The sequence below is a fragment of the Haliaeetus albicilla genome, chromosome 8, assembly GCF_947461875.1.
Source record: "Haliaeetus albicilla chromosome 8, bHalAlb1.1, whole genome shotgun sequence".
In the NCBI taxonomy this organism is placed as follows: domain Eukaryota; kingdom Metazoa; phylum Chordata; class Aves; order Accipitriformes; family Accipitridae; genus Haliaeetus; species Haliaeetus albicilla.
This window is the reverse complement of record NC_091490.1, coordinates 17409266-17431365: the sequence shown is the minus strand read 5'-3', so window position 1 is coordinate 17431365 and position 22100 is coordinate 17409266. Positions and strand designations below refer to the sequence as shown.

The window sequence follows — 22100 nt, the reverse complement described above, 5'->3', positions numbered from 1 at the left end:
TACAGAATTAGAGTAGTTTGGAAAAAGTACAGAAGTAGTGCACCACAGAAGGCTCACTATTTTACAAATTCATGTCAGGCCCAAGACAATCTTCACCTTCCTTAGGGAGATTTACTTTAACAAACAGTATCACTGATAAAACAATTTTGTCTCTATGATATGTTTATGTATTTTACTACCAGTGCATATACACCTAATGCACTCAAGTGAGCTGTACTGATGAAGGTGCCATGTGAATATTTCATGCAAATGCAAGCCCACAAAGAGTAAGCCTCATCAGCTACTACTCAGCACCCTTGCCATCTACAGAATTATGCATTATGACTTACAACAGCAAGTTGCTATCTCGATACACTAAAGATAAATAATTATTTCCTCTTCTTTGAACAACTATGCAATACAAAGTTTTTCATCAGTAGCATCTCCCAGTTAATGGCCATTGAAGAAGAGGAGTATCAATTGTCTAATTAAACAACATAATTTACCACCTTGGACAATAGCATAGTATCAAACGAAGGCAGGACTGCCAGTACTGTATACATGCCCAGCACTGATGGATTTTCATTTTTCAGTAGTTAATTATTACAGTGGAGATGAGGAGGAGAGTTTCTCTTAGGCAAAGCTAAGCCAGTAAAGAACAAATCTGATTTGAATGAAATTCAAACAAAAGTAGAAATTTAAGGCAAGTTTGCCTATGTTTAATTTATACCATCAAGGACTAGCTCTCCTGTCCTTCAGGACAGACCACTACAATTCAAAGAGACACTCTGACAGAAACAGAATCTGTGGCTGGAAGTGCAGCACCAAGTATGACTGACTCGAGCATGATTTTTAATTAACAGACATAGGCTTGTTAAGTCTTTTGAAAAATCACTCTGCTTAGTGCACAGGTCTTTAGTAACTGTTCTATGCAGTGGACAAGACTACAGGGATGGCTACCAGATTTACTCTTAGTAATCTCAGTAATCCCATATGACATCACCTTCATATTTAGGAAAAGATTTCACAACAGCAAAAACCCAACAGTAACACAACCTCACTATCACAACAAAGGTTCCCAGTGCTACCCCAAGTACACTCTATGTCCCCTGCACTGAGATCCCTACCTCACTCTTTCTCCCACATACAGAACTGAAAGTGGAGGGCCCATTACCATCTGCTTCCCCTCACCCCACTCCAGCAGCTGTTCTGAGCTGCTTCTGCCTGTAGGCATGCACTTCTAAAGGAGCTGGAAGCCTCAGTGCTGACATGCTGCAATGCAGAACAGCTCCTGCTTCTGCTGCATATCAGCTTAAGATGATCAGCATACATCCAGTAGTACACACCTGAGAGTTTGGAAACATTTGTTTTACAGACAGAGATGATGACATAGTGATGTTTCAGACCTTTGACCTGGGTTCCCTGCATGTGCAGTCACAACGAGCAAAGAAATATTATTTTAAAAATGAAAACAAAATATCTACTCCCTCACCATACCCCACCCTGAGAAAAACAGAGCATTGATCCTTCATCATCTTTTAATACTCATCATCTGATGCAGTGGTAGCCACGATCATTTCTAGCCTGGAACTACACTGACTTTAGTGAGAGCTTTAAGTGGATGCAAAGTGACCCATCCTTTAGACTGCAAGCTATTTACAACCACTTCTTTCTACCGTTTTTTATCACCTGTGCGACCTGACCAGACCTAGTGCCAAAGACAGAAGTATAGCCCTGACAGCATGGCACAGTGCCTGCACTACTCAGAGAGGAAATCACATAAGACTGCATTCACTGCAGATGGAGATGACAGGCAAATACTATTATGCAGCCAAAAGGCAGACAGTTGACAATACAATAAACTTTTACAGCTATAACAACAAAGGTCATTTCTTCCCTAGCTGTGTCCCTCTTTAGCTTTGTTTTTTTCCGATAAACAGATACTTACCACCTCCAGTAGCCCAGCTGTGGATTAATTTATTATTAATAAATAATATTCTCTACAAAGAAAATATAAACACATTAGAATTCATTTATATTGGAAAATGTGACATAAAAGCCAATTCCATCAGACCATATAAGTTTGCAAGAGCAAAAAAGTTTTCTATACTTTCCCCTTGTTTAATAAAGGCATCCCAAATGCAGCAGCTTACCTGATCTTGCAGAGACATAACAGGATTATTTTTGGTTGTATTGATATGTAGAACATGATATTTGTTCTTTGCACAAAGATCATAGGCAATATTTGTGAAGGATGTGCTGGCAGTCTTAGGTACTCTGTTGTAAATAATCACCACATCATCTTCTTCATCCAGTGTCACATCTTGTCGCGGGCCATCTACTGTATGACGTTGCTCTATTTCTCTGACTTCATGTCTTGCAATAGCCCTTTCTGTTCAAGGATGACAAATACAAAATTTTGATGTAAAAATCACTAATTTGAATTTCAAACCATAGAATGCAAATAACCTGGTAAAAAGCAGTAACTCCTCAGCAATAAAGGAAACACTTGCTGTCATATATATTTCTGACACATCTGAAGCAAAACTTAATCTATAAAATGTATGAATGATAAAAGGTGAGTTAGTCTGACACAGAACATGAAGACTAGAAAACAACATGCTTAGGGAACACATACCATATTCTGTGACTCACACTAATGTTACTGAAAGCCATTGCCTCTAAAGAAAAATGTCTATAATGCACTATCAAAATGGTGATATCCCCAAGATACCCCAAATTTCTATAAAAGACCTATTTAAGAATTATAATTGAAGTAATAACTCAAGCAATTTGGAGAATATGAATTTTCTGAAAACAGTAGAAACACTAACACTAGAGATTTAGTCAATTAACTGTGTAGAGGCACTGGAATTCAGATGAAACCATTGTTTTGTTATTTCAATTGATACAAGCCCCAAGCATAAAGCATTACAATAAATGGGTTTGCAAAAATTCAATTGGATTTATTAATTTCAAGTTTGACAAGAATAGAAGCACAAAATGCTTACGAAACAGTTAACAATAAGGTGAAGAGTGATCTCCAAGTACTGAAATACATCAAATACATCAATAAGAAACAAACCTAGAAACACAAGCTATGAATAAGACATTTTTGCAAGGTGAGTACATTGCAAATAAACCATTTTTCCTTTTATGCAAAGGGCAATACTTTGAGTAATTGAACTCTGCTTCAAGTGTTAAAAGCCTATTTGGAAAATAAAACCCACAGTATTACAGCTTCCCCCCTCCCCCCTGCTGCTGAATATCAAATAGTTTGTGCTGATTCAGACACAGCTTTATTCTGTTCTAGGTAAGTATATACTTGTCCTGGTTTTGGCTGGGATAGAGTTAATTTTCTTCCTAGTAGATGGTACGATGTGTTTTGGATTTAGTGTGATAATAATGTTGATAACACACCGATGTTTTAGTTGTCGCTAAGTAGCGCTTATCCTAAATTAAGGATTTTTCAGTTTCCCATGCTCTGCCAGCAAGCAGATGCACAAGAAGCTGAGAGGGAGCAGAGCCAGGACAGCGGACCTGAACTAGCCAAAGGCATATTCCATACCATAGAACATCACGCTCAGCATATAAACTGGGGGGAGTTGGCTGTGAGGGGCAGATCGCTGCTCGGGCATCGGTCAGCCGGTAGCGAGCGATTGCATTGTGCATCACTTGTCTTTTCTTGTTTGTGGGGTTTTTTTCCTCTTTTTTCTTATATTCCTTTTCATTACAATTACAATTATTATTATTATATTTTATTACTATTAGTGTATTACATTTTATTTTACTTTAGTTATTAAATTGTTCTTATCTCAGCCCACGAGTTTTACTTTTTTTTTCAATTCTCCTCCCCATCCCACTGGCAGGGGGGAGGAGTGAGCGAGTGGCTGCATGGTGCTTAGTTGCTGGCCGGGGTTAAACCACAACAATAACAATACTTTAATACAATTTGTAATACAGATGTCAAAGCATCTTTTCTGATTCATTTATTGTGATATTGCCTTTAATAATGTATTCAAAGAAATCTGCGTTGGCCAACCACAAGCTGAAGTTGGTATCAGAAGAGTAACCTGTAATTCACTGTATTATGTTCTTATGCAGGGTATAGCTCTTTCTGGATGACACGCTTTTAACAGCAGCAGCTCTTGGCCCTTACTTCCCTGGCTTCCTGTAACCCAGCTCCTTCCACTCTTTTTCATTACATCTCTTTAATTATAACATAAAATAATTTTTAAAGCAGAATCATTAAGCTGTGAACACCACTAGCCTGTAATTCCACATAAATTGTCTTCAACCACAAACTTCCATCTGTCTGAAATGCTTCAAAGCTTAAACTCACTCACTCTCTCATATGCTCGTATCTCACACCCCATAACTAAGTTACATCAGTATGAAAATGTTTGTAGAAAATGCTTATTGAGTATATCTCAATTTTCCACATGACATCTGTTGCTCCCCACTACATCAGTCACAGTTTTTGCTCCTTCCTTTCTCATTTGCTACGTCTCTCATCACTGCTGGCAAACGTCCTATTTTGGAAAGCGATGAGGCAACAGACACAGGTTTCATCTATCTGAAGATGACTACAACGAAAAGGGACCAGCACGACTACCCGTCCTGCCAGTAACAGATTAGAGGAAGCATTTGGTAGGAGACATAGTTAACCACATAGCTGCCCAAGGCTACATGGATACTGCATAGCAGCTAGAGAGACTGAAATGAAACAAATTTAATTTGTATTTTCTACACCAGAGTAGTAGATCTCAGCTAGATTTGAATCATAACTGCACAGACCTCCAGAGCTGATGAGGCTGGCTGGTGCAGAGGGAAGCTTCCCCTTTTACATGTAAGAAGTAAACATTTGTGAGAAATAGACATGATTTGCATGAAGAGTGATGAGAAGTGTTCCTCTAACGAGGTATTTGAAACCATGATGATTCAAGAATTAGTGTGATAAGTGCACTTTAAAGGCTATGCATAAGATATAAAAGATGTATGATTAGATGCAATTAGCAGAAAGGCTATTGCATACAATCACCTTCAACTTCATATGCTGAGAGGGGAAAGCAAGAACCCATGCAAGGAGGAGAACCTTCACAACTGTGAAGTACACAGACAGTCCTATTATCAAAGAATAAGGAGGCTTTATATTTCCAATTAGAATGAAAACTAATCTTTATGAAGCAGAACCGAAATCACTTTTTTAAATAACTGCAATAGTTAAAACCCAAAAGCTGAGATGAAGTGCGGGATATAAACTGCTGAAGTGCAAAGGAAGCTAAAGCTAGTGAGAAGCATCTGAAAGTGTCTAACTGGTCAGCCATCCTAATGGCCTATTTCACTGTAGTCTATTAATAACACAAGGAAAATTGCAAGTTTTGTAAATATGCACGTTTTTCCCAGTCAAGAACAGTTTGCAGTTTTCCTGTGAAGTCAGGAAGCTTTTTCGTTACATTCTGAAAAGTCAGTTTAACTCTTAAAATGGCACATGATTTGATCCGTATGAATTTTATTTATTTATTTATTTATTTGGGGAGGGGGAAGAGGTCCAGTGATGGTAACATGCAACTGAGAATCGTTTTTGGGATAACTAGTTAACCAGGAGTTAGAGAATTTGAGGAGCTGATGGGCATTTGATTAACAACTTCATTTGCTCTTCTATAAAATTTAAATAATCTTGGAAGCAAAAGTCCTGTAGTAATGGCTGAAAAATGAACATTGCTTGTATGTTTTTAGAAGTATGGTAGAAAATGCAAAGTATGCGTTAATGACTTTTTACATGTGGAAGATAGGGAGGAAGAAGATGCTAGGTATTTATTAACTATATTTTGTTTACCAAATATCTCCTTAGATGACAGCCCTGCAAATTTAACTTTGATTATGAGAACTTGTCTATGTAAGGTTGGATTGGTTTCACTGAAATCAATTTTAAAAAAATCATCAGGTTAGGTCATTTCTTTCCCATCAGAGATCCTGTGGACAAAATGATGTCCTACAGTCTCATTGCTTTTATTGCATTCTATTTAAACTTGATTTTGTAACAAAAACATCTAGGCAAAATTATTAAGAATCAAGTGTCTAAACTGGGTTAAGACTGTCCACACTAAGTTTGACGCTAATTAACTACATCAACTTAAAAAGATAAGCAGCATTTAAGTAAGTGGTACTTTGAATACAAGACAGATTTTCATAGTAATATAATACAGGATAATTTTAAGGCATAAAATATTCTGTCTCACTTTTTTATTACTGCCTGTTCAGGTTCACTGTAATAAATAATATAATTACTCTACAGTCAGGGAAAATGCTGTTCTGTCATCTGCAGTTGTCCCACATGCAAACATTCATCAACTGCAAGGACAGTTTGCACACAGGCAATACCATATATGATCAGCGTAATAAAGGTTGCTACAGTGTTTATTTACCAGCAGATGAATTACTTGCAGAAAGTCTTCAGTTGGCAGAAGCAGCTGTTTTGTAAACAACAGAACAAGCTTATTTTCTCACCTATTTGTCTACATGTTCTTTGAAATCCTCCTTTATCCCATTTCTGTAACTGTCAGCATCTTCCCATGACTTACATTTCTTGAGCCATCCTCTCGTAGCAATAAACCAGGAAATATCATGGCTAGCAACAAGTTGTTTTGCCAGTCAGATGCTACCAGAAAATAACATATAATGGACAAGTTATGTCTTCTCTTTCAGCAGAAGCACTAACAGCAACATTCAATCTGTATGCCACCACTGATTATGGAAAAATTCAAAATTATCTTGAAGATCACTGCCCTTTCAATCAAAGCAGTTTGCCAATAAATTTGTCAAAAAGTTATTAACAGGAAAAGTAACACTTGGAGAGAAATGGACAGACCAAGTTTGATTGCTTAAGCGTTATTTTGTTAGGATCTCAGCCAATAAAATCACCTGTGAAAATGCACCAGACCCATTCATATCTATAAAAATATTTGAAAACCCAACTGAACAATATTTACATAATTACATAAACAGATCACTGTGATCATAAGCAGTTATTTGTCTACATTCCTTGCACATTCAAACAGATAAATATCTTAGGTAAAACAAGTTTATTAGCATTTACTTCAAATCCAAGTGTTAACTGCATACAAAACACGATCTTCCCAAACAGAGTGGCATGGATTTTAACAACTTAAAGGTTAACAAAACAAAACATTTCAAATTCCTCACATTTTTCACAAAAGCACAAGACCATCCTGGGACTTCTCAACAAGAAAATCTATCAAAATCAGAAACTCTTCTTTCCCCTATAGCTTAGCACTCTTGATGAAGGATACATTTTGAGCCTCACTGGCTGTCAAATTCAAGTTAACTGAGTAGCCAGAAGAATAATTCAGCGCATACTGCTCTAGTTCCCCAAACTACGCTCTTTGTCCTCTATGTCTGTTTTCCTTCTGTATGTATCTACAGATAGTATTTAGGCTCTCTCTTCAATGTGTCTTATGCGCCTGCCATGCTTCCTTGTGAAACCTCCCACTCAGATGAGGAGAGGCTCAGTCTTAAAATAAATTTTAGCTCAGCAGCCTTCAAGTGTTGCCCACAGAAGAAAAAAACGTGGATTCAAACTTCACTCACGCTGATTTGATGTGAAGGAACCGGACAGCTAGTATTGATAGCACCATCCCTGAACAAACAGTTGCTGTGTATTCACAATACTGGATGCCACTTCAAACCAATAAGCAGGTTTCTTCCAGTTGGGAACAACATTGAAGCCAGCTGACTTGGTGTCTCAGCTTTCTTTCCACTGTGCTCCCAGGCCAATTAGGCAAGCAGCTGGTAGCCTGAGGCACTGAGCAGCTCTCAAGCTGTTTCCCTGCCCAAAAGCTGCATTAAACACATGATTGGCCTAACTACTGAACCAGGGCAGGACGGAAATCCTACTCACTATTGACTCCATTCTCCTCTGATGAAGAATGAAAACTGAACAGCAGCTTAAAAATGAACCATAATTATGTCGCAAAGTTAATGTCCTGATTCATTTTCAAATTATATACACCCACCATGTACACGTAGCCTTCATCCTTCACTGAAATGCAGCCCCCTCTGGGAGCTGTTTAGCAGCACGCTACTTACAAACCAGAGCAGTGCTGCTGTATGTGGATATCAATACTTCAGGGATGGAGAGGAGGAGAGAAAGAATCAATGGTGCTATGACTACACCCAGTTAAAACTGCAGGAAAAATATAGATCGAATTAATAAAAAAATGCCTAAAGTCTAATTTGTTCAAGGCATCAGTATTAACATACCAACTCTTTCAAAGATCTTTAAGAATAACAACAATCTATACTGCTCTAGTTTTAAGTCTTAGTAACAGCAGAACCACTACACTAGTTCTTCAGCAACTTTGTGACTCAAAGACCAACGTTTTGGGCAAGCCTTTGGTTTCTCCTACTTTATTGTCCCCTGTAAAAGCGTTCCATGAAGCCTGCTGTCTCTCTATTGCTGATTAATGAATGTTTACTCCTCTCCAAGGCAATTCTGGGTGAACCACTGGGTGGAGGGGGAGTGTCAGTAAAGTGCAGCAAACCTACCTTCCCGCTCCAGTAACTACAGTGCTCTTCAAACCAGTCCAGGGGACTTCAGATTCTCTCAAGTGTGACTGCTTACAACTATCTCTATGTGACCATCCTTTAAATTGTAATTAACTATTCTGTCTTCCATTAGCATATGTAAATATACATATTACAATCAACATCAAGAAACAAGGAAACCAAAATGCTGGCTATATGATAGAAGTACAAACTGTTAGTCTTGCAACGTCTCTGTTTATCAGAGGTGAGTGACTTTCCACTGGCAAAACAAATACAACTTAAGTGTGAAACAATACAACACAGGCACATTTACCCCCATCGTACCATATTTTTATTAAGAAAAATAATAAAAGGATTGCTAAGAAACAAAACTGCAATATTAGTTATGATTTTGCAGTCACCAGCAAAACCTGACTCTAGTGAGAACGTTGGTATTCAAGCAGCAGATGACTGCCCTTAGACAGAGGCTATTTGGTCCTATTGTGTCCCCCCCCACGCTATTGTCAATCATTTCACATCTCCAGAAATTCTGGTTAACAAAGATACCATTCGGGGAACCACAATTCTGGAAATCACCGCTAATGCCATATGCAATAGCCATAATTTATTCTCCTTAAAAAGAGTACCTTGGACGTTTTGCTTTCTTCTTTTCTTAGAACTTATCTGTGCAGCTCAGAACAGCTTACCTAACTAAAAACATCTTAACGCTTAAGATATTTTAGCTATTTGCATTTTAGACAAAAGACTATTGGTCTCATTTGCAAATCTAGCTATCTTTAATCAGCCTATGAAATATCTACTAAAACTTCTAATTTAGTGTTTGCCTTTAAAAAGTCCTCAAATTCCAGGACAGCCTCAGCACATATGTGCTCTGAGCCCAGTTCTGACCCACAGCAAGTGAAGATCACGTGCAAAGCACATAAAGGACTGAAACAGAACACAAAATACCAGAAAAGTTATTTTAAGTTTTTTCAGTCAGGTCAAAAAAACCCATCTTTTCCTTCCCCTTCTAAAAATTCAGTTGCCTTAGTGTCAAGAGGTTCTAACGATTAATTTTAGAAATTTCATTCCAGCTTGGTTTTTTCCAGTAAGGCATGAAAGAAACAGGTATAAGAGATCTTCTGTAATAAAACCCAGTAGTTTAGTGAACAATTAAAAGTCACTAACACTGCCAAAACATTTTCTTTAATAGTGGTTAATGCATTTTCAGAACAGAAGGAAAAAGAACAGTCCACACAGAAGAGAATTGTTTTCAAACTCCAAACTTTAAACTCCAACAAATCCACATTGGAACTAGTTAAAAGCAAAAATAACCCCCCTAAAAAACCCAACAAGAACCAGCAAGGAGGCACCTCCAGCTAGGCACTGAGATCAGTAACTAAAATCTAATGCAGCAGCTGTCTGAAAATTAGAAGTAGTGATGCTGAAAAACCTGCTACAGTTTCATTAGCATTTGATACTTGTCATTTAATTTCAAGATAGCATTTTTGCCAGGGCTTTATTTTGAACACATAAGTAGAAGCATATTGATTAGTGTGTAATATTGTTAAGGGTTTGATATTAAACTAAGAAAAAAAAAAAATGTTTACCAAACAGTGAAATCACTATCCCACATATACATCCAAGCTGGTTTTAACGTCAGAGCCTGCACTTCTCATTTTTCTGCAAATCGTTTTTAGTTGATCAACTGATCAACTGCATTTGTAAGGAAGAGAGTATTTGAAGATTAAGCTCTGACCAAGTACTTCCCTTTTTTTATTTTAACTACAGTTTACATACAGCCTTACACATTTTTCCTTCCAGCCCTCTGTTGGGCAGAATATTTTTATGAAAGACTATGTTGTGGTCCTTTTTTGACACAAGATCAGACATACCATGCATGTACTGTAAAGTCAATCTGTGTTTTAGTTATGTAATACATAGGACCGGTAAGGGCCTACATCTCAAGTTGTCCCAGGAAGGGCAAAACTAAACAAAAACCTATGAAAAGTCACAGATCAGATGAATTGCATTTATGGATCAAAGCTTAGGTACCTCAACAAGCACGGTAACTCCCAGAAAAAATATGGCTTTTAGCTGACATTTATATGTAATAACATCCAGTAAACCAGAAAAAAAATGAGGGTTCATTCCACCAAATATGAAATTTTGAAAAATTTGTAAATGCTTGAAAAGAAAGGGTGCATACTAAAAATACATCTTCAGCTGTAACTATAGCATCATTACTATGACTCCTGAATATTGCAAATAATACTAATTACAAAGTTACATAAAAATTTACAGAAACATTTTAGGCAACATGGTATAGTAGTAAGATTTAAAAATAAGCATATGTCAAACAGCTCCATAAACTCTCCAGCTTCAGACTGAACTGTTTTGCTTGACACAAGTGTTGAATTCAAGTTAATGATTTAGCATGAGAGCAAACACAATAGACATAATTCATCTTTTTTTCCTCCCAGTCACTTGCAATTTCAGTTTTCTTTAGGACAAGAAAACCTGAATAACAGATAGCTGTAAAGAGAAGGATGTAATCACACAAGGGAAAGGTTTGTGGCTTTTCAGAACCCCCAAACTGTCAGTGGACTGTTATGAAGTACTGTGACTACGATAACAGCAATGAAAAATACTTGCAAATCACAAATTTGTTCTCTAAATAACAAACCACAGCTGAGCATGTAGGAGCAGAGCTTGCTCTTATTTATAGTGCCTTAATATCGTAATGCAGGTCTTCAGTGTTAGCAAGAAAAGTTAATGGAACTGTTTTATACGCGGATACAGTTGTCACAAGCGTTCTACTATACAAATGTGCATGTCACTCCTTCAAGCAAAATCCAATTCAAATAATGAAAGCAAGCAAGATCAATGTAGATCATCTGACTCCATTTAGTAAGGCAGCCTGGAGACTGTTTTGTTATTTTATACAGGCTTTCTCCAGACATACAATCATTTACTTTTTCTAAAAGTGTACTGGCTAGCATAAAACCAAAAAGGATCACTCAACTGTCTGTTGAAATAATTGAAAGACATGTATGTATGGACAGTGCTGTATTACAGTAAGTCACCACTTTTAATAAAGCTAATTGGTATGATATACTGTTATTTCCAACATATTACACTTATACCCCTGTTTGTCTTCACACTTCTTGGCTAAACTAGCCTAATCTGGAAAACAAACTATTGCCAGTTGGTCTAGCAGCCAAAAAAAGGAAGGTGGCAAACAGCATTGCCTTCTGATCAGAAGAGCAACTGACATGGTTAAGGTAGAAGATCCAAATATTTTATTAGGAATCTTAGGAAGTTAGAGTACCAAGAATAAGATTATGATAACTCTATGTAGTACCAACAGATACAGCATGGTATTTGCTTAATTAACATTGCCTGTGTACAGAATAAGCATTTACAGAGATAAACATGATTTCTGATCTTAATGTAGTTATTGGAGTTTGTGTAAAGTCCTTTGAAAAAAACAGAAATTAGTTTGCATGCTGAATGAGCCCCACTGTTGTTATGTCATAACAGAATTAATTTTAATTACATTTTTTAAATACTGACTAGATAAGCTCTTGATTATATTTTTTGTTTTCTTTATGAAAACCATTTATCTTGCTCTTAGCTTCATTTTAAGAACTTCAATTTAATTCTACACCCTGGTTGCTTTATATACAAATCAAAAGTATGACTTATTTTTCCCCAAAACCTGCAAATTGTTATTTGAGAGATTTGCTAGCTCGTGTAGCTTAAATATCAACATATACATAAAAAAATACTGCTTTATCTTTTCTTCCAATCTTAGGTTTGCAGACTAAAGACCTCATCTGAGATGGAGATGAAAAAGATAAGCATGAATAAACATAAGCTCTAACAACACACAGACCACTCAAAAATTACATTTCAGAAACCTCAAAGCCATTTTAAACAAATTAAAGTACGAGAAAAATTCTTTTTTAATTAAATGCTAGAACTACAACAAACACTAAATTAAATAGTTCTTAAACTACCTCTGGAAAACTCTTCTTGCTATATCTTACACCTCTTCACACCCTGGGGGTCCAAGCTCAGGCAGAACTAGGAAAACAAATACATGCAGTATCAACCTCGTTCCTTTCCGAATAAAATAATCACCTGCTTTAAAGGTAGTCCTTCCTCTCTGATTTTCAGAGGATTAAAAGGACCAGTGGCCCAGTGGACTCAAGGAGTCAGTAGATGGAATATTACAAAGGAAAGCCTGCAAGTCCTTGCAACATGCACCCTCCCCGGCTCTACCCTGGAAGTTCAGTTGGGCTTTCATGAGAGAAGCCCAGATTAAATCCCTAGGATTAGTTCAAAATCATGCATTAGAGAACACTTGTGACACAAGTAGCCAGCTAATGCAAACCTTCCACATCCATCCTCTTCATGCTAAGAAACAGTGGCAGTCATACTTAGTTCAAATATATTTGCATACCAACAACACTACTATAAAAACTCTTTGCAGCAGACACTGATTAGCAAAATAAAAATTATACAAGCAAGAGCTTTATCTAGTTTCATGTCAGTGTGATATGGAGCTCCTTGTCCTTGGTAAAAACAGAAACAGTACAGGATTGGTGAGCTGTGCAGTAAGGTGGTTTTGTACAAAAAACTTCCCACTGGTAAGAGAGCCAGCTGCTCACTGAAAGCCTCTGGGTGTTAATCCTGATTTGGGTTGGATTAAGCTTTTTAATTAAAAAGAATTGTTTTCCTACATGTATGAGAAACATTTTGTTCTTCCCCCAAATCAGTCCGGTTTTGAACAAGGAGGACTGTTTGATGAAAATTGGATCAGAACAAAAGGGCATTCCCTCACTGCGTCTTAGGTAGCTGTTGCAAACAGGTAAAAACAACTCCAGCCCCTTGCTCAGACTTTTGGTCCCACAGCAGTAAGGGATACAATAGGTTTGTATTAATCAATCTCTAGCAATGCTTCCTGACTAAAATACACCACAATTATTTATTATCAGATGTCATTACTGACATCTGACTTACTAAAAGTCAGAATTGCAGAAAGTTATGCTGGATAGTGCAATGCCACTGAAATAAAAGTAGAAAAGAACTCCTACAGATACTACCAGTAAGATCAGAGAAAAAAAGGAACGACGATTCTCTTTTGAGTATTTCAAATTCATTAAAATATTCATTTTATGAAGGCCCCTGGAACAATGGGAAAGATAATTTAGCTTTACGTATCATTTTGTTGGCAGTTGATGTAGAATTGCACAGCATATAAAAAGCTGACTGGTCTTGGGGAAAAAAAACAACAAAAAAACAAACAGACAAAAAACCCAAACACAACAAAAACCCTAAACCAACCACCAGAAAGACCCACATATTTGGTCAGATTATCTTTTGCAGACATTAAGACTTTAAATTGTCAGATTTTATTTTATACAAGCAGAGTAAGCTGCTTCCAATAATAGTCAATAGCCTAAAATCTAGCATTAACCCATTTCTAATATGGCTGAAACCTGTAGAGCTCTGTAAGGGAATAATCCTTTTGCTGTCATTCAGAGAGAAAGTGTTTTGAACTGTCAATATTGAGCCACTTAAGGTATTTTAACTTGATGTTAAAGAATATATTACATGGTCAGCACAGGTAAGAGCAGCAATGCTAAAACTACGTTTTGAAGTAAAGATTTGTTGAAACATCATGGCCCATGTTCCCAGAGAAAGAAGGTGTGTGACGTTGAGAATTACGTGCTCTCGCCAGAGATGCAAGTTTTGGTCTCAGCTCAGCTTTCCCCAGAGAAGCTCTACGGCCATAACGCTTCCTTTCTATGCCAGTATTGAAGCTACTATAGTCATCTAAAACAAGCTTTTACTGTGTTCTTCACATCTCCATAAATGAACCCCAAATTTCCTGAGTTTTGGTTTAAGTCTCCAGTGACCACTGATGGTTTCCATGTATATAATTTAAATTTGTCACCATTAAGTCACCATCCTCAAATTCCATTAGTCTCAATTACTATTCTTGTATATATGAATAGTAAGGTTGAAAAGTTCCTTTTTATGTTAACAAGCTGTAACCATGTAAGGAGATATAAAGCATGTATGGAAAAACATGTCTTCCTTTTTGGTATATGAAGTGGAAGTTATTTCTTCAGTGTTAAATCAGACAGATACTTTAATCCAAGCCATTACTCTGGAGTGAGTGGGACTGTTACGAATTTTTGTGGGAGGATATACCAATTGATACAGTTTTTTGTAAGAAATAGCTTATTTATCTGGGATACTTCAAAGCAAAAAATACCACTGGTGAATTCTGTTTCCAGGGAGATGACATATTACCTTACAGAAACATGTCACACACTGAAGTTATTCTTCAGACTGAGTAAGCAGAGGAAAACATGAAAAGGACTTCTTTGCCATGACACAGACTCTCTGGCAACATTGTTACATAAGGAATAAAGTAAAATAAAATATTAAAAAATAAAATAAAATATAAAAATTAAAAAATAAAATAAAATAAAAATAAACTTTGACTCATGATCCTCAGCAAATCTAGTTGCCATGGTTAGAGAGGGAACTACCCATGTACCAACAGAGCCCTAAAGACACCATATCATAGTAGGAATAAGTCAGACACAAGTATGGGCAGAAAAGAGGAAGGAAAAGCCAAGAGGTGATAGTCCTTTATAGAACCACATGGTTCAAGGAAAGCTCCAGGATAAGTAAATAATAGTGAGAATGTGCATACTCCCACCCTTGATCTCCTCAGTCACTGGTCTAGATCCACCCCATCAACAATTCATGTCAAGTTTTAAGGTTATCCTCATCTCTTCATGCCGTTTTCTCTTCACTGGACTTTTCTTAAAGGAACCAAGAAGCTGTGTAGGGGAAAAAGAATGAAAGCTCTCACACAACGAGTTCAGTAAATAGGTACTTAGAAATAAATAACAGACAAACTTATACTGTTTGGTAACAAATAATTTAGAAGTACAGTATGCCCATTACAGAATAGCATCTGCATACCAGTCTCCTTCAATTGCATTAGCTCATGTCTTCTTAAACCTTTCCATTTTTTGCCACATCATCTTCCTCTGAACCTTTCAGATAGCTATAGCCTCTCCTCATACACTCCTGCCACCCTGCTAATAATCATAAGTCTCTGCTCACAGTTCCCCATGAATCAAGGCTCACATTCTACTGCCTCCTTGGAAGGCTAGTGTTAACGCACTTCTCCCAAACCCTGACATCTACAAATGCTTTTTAAAGACATACACAAAAGCCACATTGCTACTGCACATTTTTCAAGTGTAAAGTCACTTGGCCTTTTGATTCAAGCTTTTTTTTTTTTTTTTTTTTTGCCATGCACAATTTATCCTTCAAAAGGAGGAAATACTTCAGCTGGATGTAAGTTGTAAACACATACTTCCCTTGCTCATACCAAAATAACTTCTGAAGTCTTATTACTTTTACGTTCCCAGATAAAAGTAACTTCTCTTAGTTTCTGAACAGCCGCCTCAAAATATTTTCACACCTCTTTTGACACCTAGTTCATACCACGCTATCTTCTTCTCAGGAAGGAGAGGATATCATCGGCTGACAACTTGCAGAATTAAAACTGACTCAGGGTAAAAATTCTCACTATGTTTCAAACATCACCATATCAATGAGAAAATGGGTCACTTTTCATCAAAAGAAAATTCTGTATCAAAATTGCTATAGATCAGGACTTCACATCTCTGTATGCTACTAGCCTATGGGCAACTGAGAAGATAAGAGAACTCTCAAGCAAGATAGAGTGCTGTACTGCAGTACTTTTTTTTTCCCCAGCAAAATTATGTTAAATTTAAGCAAGATTATTCTGTCCAAGTGGACTCCCTTCTATGTTCCCAAATGTGGACAAATTATCCCAATGATAATTTGGTTAAAACAGTAGCTGTTTCTTCCAGACACTATAGAAATGCCCCCCTCTGTAGTCAATGTTACAAGCCTGCAAATTTGGCAGGTAGCAGAAAATTCACTTGACTTTACACATGCCACTTAAAAAACACCTGGGCCTTCGGTAATTTTTTGTATGTCCCATAAACTGGTTTTAACCTGTTCTTCAGCTGAGGTACAATTTCTGCAATATATTCACTTCTAAAAACTATATTTACAAATGCACGCAGTAAGGTTTATTTCAAAATATAACATGTTTCCAAACAGCAGGTTCCTGTTGAACCAAAAAAGCTGAGCTGCCACAGCTCTGTTCTGCTTTTGTGTCTTCCAGCTGCTCAGAGGGGGAAAAAAGTTGTTTTAAGTGTTGTGGGGTTTTGTTTTTGGTTTTGTTTTTTTAAATCATGGCTCTCAACATCTTTGAAGCAAAGGAGTTTCACGCTGCTTCTCTCCGAGGAGGAAAACATGACTCTGCATCAGAACACAACAGACGGCTCTCCCAGTATCAGAGGAAAGATGTCGCAAGCCGCTGTGATGTGACTGGCAATGGGGTAATTGACAGAAGTTTAATGGCGCTGTCTAGCCCAACAGAGCCGTGGGAGTCAGACTAGCTGTCTCTGCACATCTGTTGTGGATATAAGCATTTGAGAACAATCCCTGCTTTCAGCCCAGATACTAACTCATTCGGTATATTCATCAAAAAAGCAGTTGAATCCAATGGCTTTGATTTTACAAAATGATAGATCCATCCTCCCTCATGACTACATACATGAGTAGTTCCAACTTCTGAACTTCAGAGGGATTACTACCTCCTCCTCCTCCGCACAGGGTCACCCTGTGCAAAGCATACAGCCACAGGAAACAAACCCTAGGAAACTAGCTTATCTGTAGACAACATTTTCGAATTGATAACAACTGAGCTGCAAACCCCACAAAAATTCACATTCGTGCCATTAAAATGCCTGCAACAAACTGTCCTGGTGAGAGGAAATCCAACGTGGATACAAAACACATTTCTTTTCAGGAAGTGAGAGCTCTTTCTAATAATTACTTAGGCTATTATAAAGCTAATTCCCACTAGAGGGAGCACAGCTCTCCCTCAGAGGCACGTTCAGCCCAATTTGGAAGACACAAACAGCATCCTGGCTCATTTAACACACAATACAGTTGTCCCTAAGTTAGTCCTAAGCTGATAAATATTAAAACCGTTTTCATGTCAATTTTACTATTCAGATTATCATTAAATGTGAAAGATGGAAACTCCCAGGCAGTAAAGATATTTAAAGGCAACTTGATTGCAAAGCTTATGAAGAAAAGCAACAATAATTTACCATTTATCATAGAATCGCAGAATAGGATTGGGTTAGAAGGGGCCTTTAAAGGTCATCTAGTCCAACCCCCCCCGCAATGATTTACAGTCAGTTGTACAAAAAATCAAGATTGACGTGTGATGAAGAGCATGAATAACACAGGTAAGTTTTTTTTATTTGCTTTCTTTTTTTCCCACCATAGGGATACATCTGGTTCCCATTACCAAGCCTTTCTTCCCAACTGTGAAGGATGGAAACTTTCATTTTAAAACATATGCTGACATACATCTTTCAAGAGCTAGTGTTTTAACACTTTTATCAATTACTCTTAATACTTGAGGAAATCACCAAAGTTGTCAAATTTAAAATGGTATCTGTTACCGTAAATGCTCTTTAATCTAGTCCTCACTAGCTGGGAAACACACCGCAGAGATCACAAAAGTTAGCTACTATGAAGCATTTCACCAACAGTTTTCTGTTTCTGCTGCCTACTTTTTCTTTCCCTTTGAATCTAAGGGTGCGTTTTATTTTCTTGTTTTACCATGGTAGTACAAATATTCAAACCCTTCTTTTACAAAATACTGGCACTAGAAAAATGAGGCACTATCTCAGTTAATTAGTGGAAATTTTTGCATCAAGGAAGCTGTCTTTAAAATTAGTTACTTTCTTCAAAATTAAATGAAGCACTCATTAAAAAAATAATTAGTATGTACAACAATCACTTGAAAGCCTATCTCCTGCTATAGGACATTTCTATTGGGCGGCAATCTGGACTGCATTATGAAACACTATTATACATGAACAGATGGAAATCATAAAATGATATTTAGCTACAGATTTCCTGTCAGAATTTTATATAAAAAGAAGGGGGAGAAATATGCTCAACATTTTCCATTAGCCAACATCAAATCACTGAAAAAAATAAGAGGAATCCATGTAATGCCTATGACACAGCAACCTATTTTTAACCCATATTTTTTCAAGTCCCTTGCATATAAGATAGGCATAAATAAGACTATGTTTTCACCTTTAAGCACACAATATAGGATCAAAACCAATAAACTACCCACCAAAGAACACACATGAAAATGCATTTCAGTTACAGTTAAAAATTAAGACTTTTCAGATTTGAATTCTTACTTTTGGCTGAACATCAGTCAAAGTCAGTGAAGCTCTACAGAGCTTCATAGATTTGACAGAAGAGCTGATTATAGGATCGTGGCCCAGAAGCATATTAAACTTTCCCATTATAAGCTGTAATGAACTGTCTTAGCTAGAATAGCAAATGCATTGTTTATTTCATTCAGATACGAAAGTTACTCAAGTTGCAAAGATCAAGGTGCACAACGTCAACTTAGTATGAAAATAAACTGCTCCCTTAGTTTAAGGGCAAAGTATTATCAGCTGTTGCAATCAACACAACTATTCTGAAATACAGTCTTGTCTTGGATTACACTTAATCAGAACCTTTTGCTTCATTGCCAGGACTTTTTTTTAAAGTAAACATTAATGCTATTAAAGCACAATACAGAGATGATTATAGAAAGGTTATAGTAAAAATCCAATGTCAGAATAACAGTTGCTGAACATGCCATCCAAGAGGAATGTGGGGGTAAGGGAGGTAAGATACAGATGTGAAGGGTGAGGCACTCCTTGAAATACTTATCATAACGTTATTAAATAGATTGTGTTCAGTTTATTGTTCAATATAAATCAGAGCTGTATTTCACAACTGCTAAATTAATGAAGCTACCTGGAAACTAGCTGATCTCCAAAATATTATTTCATCAAGACTTCAGAACACAGTAAGTACTACACAAATATTTCCTTTAGCATGTAAGTCGATAGTAGCATAAATTTTTAGTCAGTACATAGACTGAATTTGCTATTTTTTTTCTTCCTAGACTCACCAATGAAAGCTTTTAACGTTATTTTTCTAGATATTCAGCTTCTTTCATTTCACTTCTCTTTCTGCACAAGTACAATACAGGCAAAGGAACATAGACTTCCTTCTGTTTCAATGGTCTTAAAGGCAAACCAACCTTCAAGACCACTGATGACCTCCAAAAGGATTTAAATAACAGAGGGCCTTACTGTTAATTACTCCCAGCTAACAACAGCTAGTGCTTCAAGCACATCGAAGACAACATTCTTAATTCCCTGATCAATGTGTTGAATTCAGGAAGTCAAAGTACATTAAATGTGGGGAGGAAGGAAATGAATTGGAAAGAAAAAATAACGTAGAAGTTGGCTATCAATTAGAATATACTATATTATTCCACACTCCACTAAAGAGCAAACTTTGTATCCCAAATTTCTTATTTGTACAGACACATACAGTTGCATAGAAATTCAAAAAGTCTAGATTATTTTGGTGAGAACTGGGAATAGAGTCTATACAGAAAGTAAACCTGGCAGCTCACAGCTATCTCAAGCTTACCCTTGGGAAGGGCATCAGAATTCTGCAATATATGTCTGGACACAGTTAATAAGGCTAGTCCTTTATAATTAACAATGTTCTCCTTTTATTTTACATTATGCAGCTGAAGAACAACTCTCCTGCTAACCGAAACTGGAGAGGAGTCTTAGGCTTTCTTGAAAACCACCATTAAAACACAAATGTAGTTCAAGCAAGTGAAGTTAAAAACCAGCCAGAAAACCACTAAAAAAGGTGGGAAATCATCTCAGACAGCAGAAAAATATTCCCCTGTATAGTACAATGAAAGAACACCAGACACCCTTGAGGTCTAAACCAGGTGCACTGGAGGTAAAGAAATAGTGCTAGTTCCATACAAAAACCCCAGCAGTTTCAGAAGCTTTTAAAGTTTTTTAGGTAGCTTTTAATAGACTCGAATGAGAACAGTCTGAGGCCAGGAAGCAGTGAGAGGCCTGAGGATCCCATCTTCCAACCATCAGACTTATGCAATCAACTGCCTCAGCCTTTTTTCTGGGGTTCTTTATCAAAGAATGAACACAAATGCTTGTTTAGAAAGCCTCGGGAATTTGAGGGGGAATGGCCATTTGGCTTTCTTTCTCTATACAGAAGAACGATAGTCTTCATCTATCTTTTTATATGTAAGGCAGTTGAGATAACATTAGGTCTGGTCTTAATGGATTTTGTTTTAGTATCTTCCAACTCAGAGGTAATATAACATGACATACAAAAGGCTCGTGAAGCAGGCTGAAAACACTGGGGACATCGCTTTAGCTCCCCTGAAACTCCCTCCAAGCACAAACTTCTGCTCTACAGAATGTACCTATTTCTATAAAAATAATCAAGACATTTCTTTGCCCATTTATTAGAGACTGAAAAAAGAAGCAAGTATACAGAGCCACTCATCTGTTCAGAGAAAGTCTACTAGTATTCAGCAATATATCAAAGTGAGGAACCAGAGGATCTTTCAATACACTTGGTATTTGTGCTGGCAGACCAAAGTAAACAAGTTTTTTGATTGCAGGCCTGTAAACTAAAGGGGAGGAATATATCATTCAACTCCTTTCTTCTCAAAGCTCCGCCAGTGGGAAGACAAAGCATTTACTTCTTTTGGGGGAAAAAAGATCCAGTACTCAACTACAGTACCTCCTAAAAAAAAAAACCAACAAAAAACCCAAACCAAACCAAACAAACAAAACCCCAAAATAATTTCCTGCCACGAACATCAAAAACTGCTTACAAGTACACAATTATGCCACATACTTTGTAATAACGTACACAATTGTGAGTTTTCAGCTGTGATGGCCCTATTTGTGTTCTGTTCACAACTATTAGTGTCTTCTCAAACACACCTTGCCCCCCTTCACTGACTCAGTTTTAAGCACCAAGCCTCTAGCTCTTCAGCTTGCAGTGTCAGATCTCCCCAGTATTCCCTGAACAACCCTGCTTCTTACTGAGTACACTGAAGCTCCTACTCCGTCTTAAATACTCTCAAATGTTGAGAGGTCCACATCCAAGTCGCTGTTGCCTAGTTTTCATTTACAATTAAAACCAAAGCAACAGGAACAAAGAAGCTAAACACTTATGGATAGAAACATTATTCTGCTTATCTAAGAAAATCCACGCTTTATCTGTTGATGCAGAAGCAGTCCCTAGATTAAAATAATGGCAGTTGCAAGATAGCTCCCCCAGGACAAACACACCTACAGAAAATGAACAGAAATTATGCTTTTTTGAAGTTAAAAGAGTGTTTTCTTCTACTTCACATTTCACAAATTCTATCCCGCAGCCAACATTTCCTACCTTAACTTTAATTGTTAAATGTTTTATTAGATATTTATGTTTGGTAATACATGGATGCTTCCTGGCAAGATTTCACCTTCACTCTGAAGAAGCTGTGAACACTAGAC

General features: G+C 37.1%; 1 protein-coding gene across 1 annotated transcript in view; it reads right to left on the bottom strand.

Moving 5' to 3' along the window:
- Positions 1–22100, bottom strand: part of HS2ST1 (heparan sulfate 2-O-sulfotransferase 1) — an 83431-nt gene that overhangs the window by 19460 nt on the left and 41871 nt on the right. Inside the window, exon 2 of the mRNA XM_069789151.1 lies at positions 2133–2371. Within this exon, the coding sequence (XP_069645252.1) occupies positions 2133–2371 (239 nt within the window). The remainder of the gene's footprint in view (positions 1–2132; positions 2372–22100) is intronic.